The following is a 9,497-nucleotide window of genomic DNA, read 5'->3' as shown; positions in this document are numbered from 1 at the left end:
CATCATTTTCAAGGGATTTTTCTAAATTGCCAGTATGTGGGTTTTTCACATGTTGAACTGTGATTCTGTAATTCCTGTATATGATATGTATCATGTTTCCACTTGATCGAAAGCATTAATTGAGATGGGCTCAGTTGATTACAGCATGGTGCTAACATCACCAATGTTGTGGGTTTGAGCCCCGTATGGGCAGTTCACTTAAGAGCTGGATTTGATAATCCTTGCATGTCCCTTCCCAGCATATTGTGTGATTAAATATGACTGACCAATTAAGTCTTGCTGAATGAACTTTTATTTTCTGACTTACAAAATAACATGCTGTATAATTCTATAATATATCATTAATGAGGGCCATGGTTAAAATAGAAGTTATAGTTTGGTAATTTCTCAATTCAGCCACAAAATGCAACTGTCTCTGTCTAGATCTATAAAGACAAGGTTTCATAAAGCTGTTGTTACTAGGCAGAACACTCTACTTTCCTACCTTTCAGATTTAATTATACCAAAAGAACAAAGAAACCACACAAAAATGCACTTTTTACAGCTAAAATGTGTTTACACATTAAAACTGACGTGAGATCATCTACCAAGATGCACAGTGCCATCCTCTCCTACTTCAGCCTTCCACAGATGCTTTTTAGAAAGGGTGTTTGATCTTCCAAAACTGACTTTAAGTCATGACAAAGTATTCCTAAATTACATATTAAAAATACATAATACAATCACTCACTTGACTAGAAAGAGATTTATATGCTGAAAGTGACTGAAAGTACTGGGAAATAGGTAGATGACAGGGAAAGTAATATAGGCTTGTGTTGGAAATAGGTACATTAGTGTATGTATGACTCCAAAACAGAAAGGAGAAAAGTATGAGAAATAACCTAGAAGGCACAGTCCAGAACAGGCTCCCTACTCTGTTTCACTTTCAAAAAGTTTTTTTTTTAATTCTCCACTGATCTGTATTTGCTTAATTTAGTATGCAAGAAAAGACTAGTTATCCATGAAAAATAAACTCACAGGAGAGGAGTATTTCTGCTTTAAGTAAAAAAAAATAAATACATTCTATTGTCATAGGTTTCCCTGTATTCTTAATTCTGATTCTGGTTTAAATTTATGTATGTGTTATGTGATGATGAATTTCTGTTTGCTTATGATCACCTTTCTTCATTTTCAGGTTGCCATGTATTTTCTTCTCTCTGGAACAGACTTGGCTAATAGCTATTCCTGTTTTCTGAAGAAAATCTGCATTATATCCCAATCTCACATATTCATTCCATCATGCAGCTGAAGCCTTTTATAAGAATGCTACAGCTACAGATGCATTCGTGTTAATCCTTTACTCCTGTAGGTTTCTTCCTATTCAATTTTGGAGAATACTTCCAGGATAACTAATTGACTCCCCAGATAAATTTTTTTTTCCAAATTACACTCCATTTATCTAAAGTCAGGAAATGGGATGTAGGAAATAATTCTGCATTAACTGAAATACGGGCTATTTAGCCTGTTGGGTCTTTTCCATTCATAATTTAGCATATTCTCTGTGTCCTGTGGTGTAGCTGTGCTATGCTCACCACAAAGTGACAGTGTCCCTCGCACTTCCCACAGCACAATCAGGCAATTAGTGTCTGAGTAGTTCTCTTATAGAGAACTGTGTGAAAGGAAGGAGATTAGGTCCACAAAGATCTTTTAAAGTACTCTTCCTTGTGATAGTAACTGAAATAATTGACATGGACAACATCCCTGTTTTTCCATTCCCTTTGCTCAGTCTGACTGCTCAGTTAAGAATGTCTGAAATACTACATTTTCAGATAGAAGAAATGCCAGAGAGATTTTAATTGCATATTCTTCCACAAAAAATGCAGGTTTGTGTCTTCCAATATAGTCAATTACATGTTTATACAGTACAAGAATAAAAATGTGCAATGAAAGTCCATCAAATATGGTTGAATGTTATAGCAACTTTTTACCTATCGTCAGTTTCTAAAACGATACAGACAATTACTGGGCAAGAATTCAGTGTACATGTACTTTATTTCAAAAGAATACTCCCAAGTGCTCATTTTTAGAGTTCTGTGTTTTTTATTACAGTTACAAGATGAATGATGAAAGCTTTTCCACCCAGAAAACACTTCCTTGTGCCTATTAAGCAAATAATTTGCAAATATTGTGGAAAACATTGTGACCTCAACAATCAATACACAATTCAAACAAGACAATGTATCATAGATAGCAGTAGCATGAATGATACTTTCTGTACAAGATGGTTTTGGGGAACTTGGATAGTGGGCAAATACTTCTTGTAGCTGATAATCAAATGTCACAACACGCCTACTTGCACTGCATTATCCCAAAGACACTCTCAAAGGAACAACTGCATTGTGCAAATAATCACTAAAATTACAATCCTTCTCTCAGTATTATTTAGGTGGCAAATTTGAGATACAAGTCCTTACAAATGCCAGAGGATTTGTGTTACCCACATAAACTGCCCTCACACCTGTCTTACTATACAATAATAATTACTAAGATCTGTGTTAGAACCAATGTAATTTGCAATATATGCCTAGAATAAATATCTAACTTCTGAATATTAACTAATCAAAGGTATGGGCTTTCCTATATACATGCAGTACCATAACATTTAAAAAGTAGAAAGCTGTCCATTTTACAGATTTTGAAATATATTCTCATTTACTTGATGTTATTTCAATTTTGAATCCAAAGTACATTAACACAAACATTTTCAAAGATGGGAGTTCACATGAAAGACAGAAGCGAAGCACAAGCCACAGTACAGCACAGTACCCTTGCATAGCTATTCCATTTTAGAAATGGCAGGTGCTGAAAGAGGACATGAACCAGCCTCTGATTTACTGGGGGCTGACATCACTCAGCTCTAGGTCCGTACCCAGTTTAGTCCACAGCCTGCCTTCCAGAATTCTCTTGGCTGCCAAAGGAGAAAGCAGGACATTCTGACAAGAAGCTTCTCTAAATGAAGCTTCAATTTTGGGGTGGCAGCTTTTAGTTTACTATGGGATGAACAGCCAGCTAACTCAGCTGACTGACAATGCTTCTTATCATTAGCACTGTTCTTCTTCAGCTTCTGTTCAACAGAGCTGCCAGTTATCCTCTGTTTCTACCATAGTATACTGCCATCACAAGTCCAGCTGTTATGTTCTGTGAGCTGCTCCCAAGCCCTCAAGTTGACTCCACACTATGATAATTCTAAGTACTAATGTGCCTTTAAGTAGAGCACTGAGTATGCTTACACTTAGGTAGAAACTGGTGAAAATAATTCTCATAATTCTATGAACTGTGAAGACTCTATCACTTGCCTACAGAGTAACTGTAGCAGCCAACAACTACTGTTTACAATAGGTCTTTATCTTTTGATTCAGAGATAAAGACGATTTCTGTTCCCTAACCACACCTGTTCATAAGCAATGAAGGACAAGAAAGGAGACATTAATAATATGGAAATTCTGAAATGCCTGACAAAAAAAGCAGTGCTGCTTAAGAACATTTGTTTTCTAAGACAGTATCACAAATAATGTGAAGGCCAGACGTAGTACTAAATGTTCTGTGGGAAAAATAATACAGCTGCATAGGTGAAAAGTTGGTCCCATGGCACCTAAATGCAGTACTCCTATTCATCAGGATGAGAACTGGATTCTTGTAGGGGTGTAGGTGTGATCTCTTTAATGGAGTTCTGTGTTTCAACACAGTTGGAAATGGAAATGCATATCATTCTCACACAGAACTCAACTGATTACTTTTTTCCCCTACTTCCAAGATATAAATTAACTGTTAATGCTCTGTTAATGCTGCAGCAGTTTCAAGCTATTTTCATTTCCAGCTATTGAAATGAAAGATATAAATTATCTCCATGAGCATAGAAACAAATGCTGAGCTCTGCTTACATAAACAATCACCACTGACCATGGTAATTACTGGTTTTATGTTTCCAGTCTCTTGTATGTGTAAGTATTTGCTAGAGTGAGAACCTCTTAATGTATATAAATGACTTATCAATTATTTATGTAAAAACTATGTTCCACTTTTTACTTACATGTAAAATTAAAAAGGAGACACTGTATATTACTTACTAACTTTTTGATCAGATGGTTTATTAAATGCTGGTCAGCAAAAGTCAGCCAGTCACCCTAATGTTAGAAAATACATCTTTAGGAGAAACGACAGAGGGAGAGACATAAAAGGTTGGAAGCATAGAAGCAAATCCTCATAACTACTAAGAAATCTCTATTGCTGGATGACCAGATTGAATCATCATTTAGATAGGTGTCATCAAAGTTCACAATCTTGAAGTCCTTCTTAAGGTACATCGCATTCAGTTTGTTTAGTGTTCGAGCAAAGGTATATTTAGATGCACAACTATAAGCTTCCATACTGTAGACTTTGTGGAAATGCATATCAAAATATGGATTATCCTAAAAAAAAATAGAGAGAGAATGAAATTACTACACATTACAGTGTTAGAATTGCAGTCTGTTTTTCTCTGCCCAGCTATCTGCAGGGCTTTTTCTCAGTATGATGGGCTCTAAAGGACTTCAAACACTTCTGCTATTAATCTTATATGGTCTTTTAAAACTTTAAAAAGTAGCAGCTGTAATCTGTGTCATTGGGAATTTTTTCTGAGTAAAACTTTCTAAGTTTGCTCTGGCAATACACTGTACTTTATTGGGATTGTACAGTCTTGTATTGAACTGAATCAATTTATTATGTTTCCTAAAACACCGTATATGAAAAGCACTTGCCTTGGACTGTAACTGTGTATGTCTGTGGGAGAAGAAGAATATTGATTGCCCTTCCTGCCTCACTTGTATTTCTTTGTGCTTTCTGGCTCTTTGACACAATTAATCCTAGCAGTACATAAATTCTTTTAAATTCTATGGATATAAATACCTACTATGAATATTTCTAGCAGTGTTAATTACCCCACGAGTTTGACATGTATTTAGGCTATTCTTTAATCAAAAATGAGACAAATTTTGATCATCCCAGTTGTGAAAGGCTGAATCATTTCTGAAGAATATTTTAGTACAACATTCAGAAGAAAGCCTCCATAAAAATTTTTAATGAAATTTTGTTTTTAAATACACTCAAAAATATATTACATTAACTGCAGTTAATTAACACTGGAAGCTGCAGATGGAGAATTTTATTACCAGTTATGATGACCAAATTAGAAAACACCCAACTTCTGTCTCATGTCTCAACCAGAGAGATGAAGGCTATTATAATAAACTAACAAACAAAAAACATCTCACCTTCCTCATCCCCTCCAACAGTGTAAATATGATGTGGAGCCTCTCACATGCAATAAAGCCAAAATTCCTTGGTAACATAACTTTATTTTTCAGATAATGAATTTTAGCACTTGTAGCCCAAATTGCAAAAGAAGAAAATTATTCTCTATGTACATAATACATAATGTAACACTTACTGTATCTGCTTCTTTTCCATCAATCATTTCCAGATCTTTCAAAAACCACTTTTCAACTATTTCATATTTCTCCTCTCGGTCCACTCGCCAGTGTTTAACCATACATATTTCTACTTCTTTACTTTTAGTTACTGCAAGAAAAAAATAGTTTAGATATGCAAACAAGTAATTCACAAAGTTACAATAATTAAACCATGACAGGCAGGGCTCTATAAGGTTATACTGGACTTGACAGATTTATTTTGCCCAGGTAGTAGGAATAGGGCCATGTTGTCAGTCTATGAAACCTGTCAGATTTTAGTAGATTTCAATTTTCTTACATTTTTAGGACTTACCTTACCCACCCTGTGAAGAAAGAGTCTTGTCTATTCAAAAGCCTTCCATGTGAATTCACTAGTACTGCAATGAAATCCTCGTTCTGGCACTGGGTCTGCATTATCCTGCTTACCTCAAGAGGGAGACCTTTCGGGGTCCTGCAGTTAGAAAATTGCTAAACCTCTACCAAGATTCTGTGTTTATATGACTTGTGCTATACTTTCCATTCTGTGAAGGAAGTTCTCTTATGAAGCCATTATTTTTTAAAGCAAAACTCCTATTTCCCTATATTGTATGTAAATGAAATTGAGTTTTTTTCTTAAACCTTCCAGTTGTCCAGTGTCAAATGTATAGAAATTACTATTTTCCAACTTAGGCAGGAAATGAGATTCAAAGGAGCATGAAGATGCTCTATGCAATAACTACCATTAATAATTTCTTATCGTGAGGGCAGTGGAGGAGACTGGATTTCTGCAACAGACCATTATGAGTGTGAAAAGTACCAGAGCCTGAGCCATCTCCTGCACATCCAGCTGCTGATGGCTGCAGGGCAGGCCACATTCCCAAGCTATCTGGTAGCCCAAGGTATGGTCAAGTTATGGCAGGAGCATTTCGACTTCACAGCACAAGGCTAGGAACATAAGAGCAAAGTGCTTTTATTTCTAAATACTGCCTGAATTTTTGAAACTTCATTAATTTTACCTTCCTCCTGTTAAAACATCTCTTATTCTCACCTGCTTATAAGAAAATGGTTATTAAATAACAACGAAGTATATATGTTGGAGATATTCCTTCTTTCCATTGCAAAGAAAAGCAGTGGAAAATATACAAATTGATCACCATTTCTCTCAGCCTATAGCTTCCCTGCCTGGGAAACACAGATAATTTTTTTCCCCTTGTCCTATCAATCATAGTTACTCAATCATTTTTAACCAAAAGACCACCACTGTGTTATCTTCCATGGAGAAATTACAATGGTTTTCATTTGAGAGCAAATATCTTCATACTTTCAGTTTCCATTTCTAAATCCATTTTGTTTGTTGTTTTGCTAGCTTGTAAGGGACTATTTTGTCTCCCTCAGAGTTAAAACTAAAGGAAGCAAGCCTCAAAAATACAAGGGGATGTCCTAAGGGCCCTCAGATGCCCACACTGTCACTGCTCCCCCCGCAGGACACCAGGAATCCTGACATAAGGACAGAGCACAGATGAACACATGATGAACCCAGTGGTGAAACTTGGGTGTGCCATCTTCAGTTAAGAAAAAAAAAATTTCCTGCATTTTACATACTGCTTGATCTTGCACTTAGTTAAAAGAGTCAAAGACTGTTTTTTGGTTTTTTGGGTTTTTTTTTTTTTGGAGAGAGCATGAGGTCAGATTTACCATATCATTCTATTAAGCTCTAAAAGCTTTTCTTGAGGAGGGCACAGCTATGGCAATACCATCATTGATGACAAAGTACATCTTAAAGCCTTTCATGGACAAAACACCTTTTCCAGTGTCTCCTGTAGGACACTACAATGTTATCCCCATCATTCTTTCTTGGGTATACCAATACTGGGTTGTGAAAACCCCTGAACAGCATTGCATTTCAGGTCTATATTCTTGCAGGGTTTATAAACTATTTCGTGAAAGGATACTGTCACCTTGGTGCAAGAACTGGGACTTGTTATTGTGAAAAGGAAAGGAAATAGTGTTGGCCAAACGGCATGAAGAAAGATTGTTCAGTTACTCACACCAGAATTTTGTTGTAAAACACATTTCAAAAGGCATATACCTCTGAAGTTTTGCCTATAGTTTGACTGATTTTTTTTTATTGGTAATTTGAAATTAACAGAAACACAGAGGTTGCATTGCAGTGATAAGATTTTAGATAATGTGTTTTGCTCCTACAGAATCACAGCAGAACACAGTAGTTGCTGGCAGCTAAATGCAATCCATCTTTCAGTATCAGATTTCCACTCTACTCACCACTTACTCGACTGTGCCTGAATATATTAAGAGAGTTTAATATTGGATAGTGGAGAGATCCTACTCTTAATACTCTACATGAGTTTTCCTCTATGTCTTTAGAGATAGCCTCTAATCAATTTACTGATTGGCATTCTTTAATGGTTTGTTCTCCTCTACCTGAAAAAGAAAATTTTAGTGAAGATTTTGAAGTTGCATAACATTATTTCTCCTTTTTGGATGTTTCACAACAGTGAACTACCTACAGATATCCAACATGCAACTAATAATACATCTACTGATCCTTTAATAAACTCTGAATGAGATTGCTATTTCTGTATGTTTAGAAGCCCTATGATATTCAGGAATACAAAGTCTGTTCTACCAAAATTAAAGTAGCACAGGGAACATAGCTGGCTCTGGGTTTCCAATAATCTGTAAAACAGCTCTAAGGACTGCAGGTATTTAGAAAGATAATGAACATAAAATACTGGATGCCAACCCCATCTACGTCGCAAGTATATAGATTATTTCTACCTATTATATATATTCGGAACCTGAAGAGGAAACAGACTTAAAGAATCACTCACTTCAACCTAACTACCTACAGATGACATTTCTCTTTCTAGTATTTTTTCAGTGGTTTGAAATAATAACTAAAAAAACTCCACACAAATCAGCTTTTCTGAAACCTCTGTGAAACAGATGAGTCACTTGAAAAGAAATTCAGAAAGTAGCCGGATAATTACCATTTAAAGCAATCTTGTTTTACTCGAAGTTTGTGCTAGTTACTAAATCCAATGAGCGTTTAGTTAACCCACGAGTCAAATTTGTTGTTCAAACTGTAACAGGGACAACATGAGAGACATTAGAGCAAGACGAGGGATAGTGTAAAAAACTTACAAATGTTTCCTGCAGTGTTAATGCATTGTTACACTTTTCCGCAGAAAACCTGATTAGAACTATTGTAAGGGCTCGCTTTTCAGAACAGTTCAGGCGCTCGCAGCACTGCCACGGCCAGAGCAGCTGGTGTCAAAACCGGAGCCGGTGTGAATGAGAAATCGGAGAGAACGGCGTCTCGGGGGCTGCTGGCGCTGCGGGAGCAGCGAGCCGGGCTCCGCGCTCCGCCGGGGAGCGGCGCGGCGGGACGGGCCCGGGACAGGCGCCGAGCCCCGGCCCCGCTCCCTCACATTCCCCCGCTCTCCCTTCCCTCGCAGAGCCGCTGGAGCCCGGCCCCGCCCGGCGGCTGCCCCGTACCTGCGGCGCACAGGTAGTAGCGCTGGGCGCCCGCGCCCTCCACCTCGATGAACTCGTGCAGCCTCTGCCGCCGGGGGCCGAACAGCCTCTTCGCCAGGTCCTCCTTCACCAGCGAGGACATCGCACCCGCGGAGCCGCTCAGCGCCGGGCACCGGCCCCCCGCGCCCCGCAGCCTCCACGGGGCACCACGGCGGAGGCTGCGCTCCGGCCGTGCGGGGCCGCGGGGCGCGGGGGAGGCATGGCCGGCACGCACCCCGCTCCCTCCCGGCCGCTTCCCCTCCGCCCCCCGGCAGCCGCCCATAAAACTTCGGCCCCTGGCGCCGGGAGAGGCCGGGCCCGGATCTCCCCGCCCCGCCCCGCCCCGCCCCGCCCCGCCCCGCCCCGCCCCGCCCCGCCCCGCCCCGCCCCGCCCCGCGCACCAGCGGGGCGCTCCCGGCAGAGCCCGCTCCCGGCAGAACCCGCTCCCGGCAGAGCCCGCTCCCGGCAGAGCCCGCTCCCGGCAGAGCCCGCTCC

The 9,497-nt window shown here is 39.4% G+C and overlaps 1 protein-coding gene across 1 annotated transcript; it reads right to left on the bottom strand.

Annotated features, from left to right (window-relative positions):
- Window positions 1-4,184: 4,184 nt before the first annotated feature.
- On the bottom strand, window positions 4,185-9,105 carry EXOC1L (exocyst complex component 1 like). The gene is made up of 3 exons (XM_062492839.1): window positions 8,985-9,105; window positions 5,465-5,595; window positions 4,185-4,448 (listed from the first exon to the last, which is right to left on the bottom strand). Exons 1-3 carry the CDS (start codon window positions 9,103-9,105, stop codon window positions 4,185-4,187), a joined length of 516 nt encoding a protein of 171 aa, XP_062348823.1.
- Between the last annotated feature and the right edge of the window lie 392 nt (window positions 9,106-9,497).

The sequence above is a fragment of the Cinclus cinclus genome, chromosome 5 (genome assembly GCF_963662255.1).
Source record: "Cinclus cinclus chromosome 5, bCinCin1.1, whole genome shotgun sequence".
Taxonomy (NCBI): domain Eukaryota; kingdom Metazoa; phylum Chordata; class Aves; order Passeriformes; family Cinclidae; genus Cinclus; species Cinclus cinclus.
The sequence above is the reverse complement of the archived record's forward strand: the minus strand, read 5'-3'. Positions and strand labels throughout refer to the sequence as shown.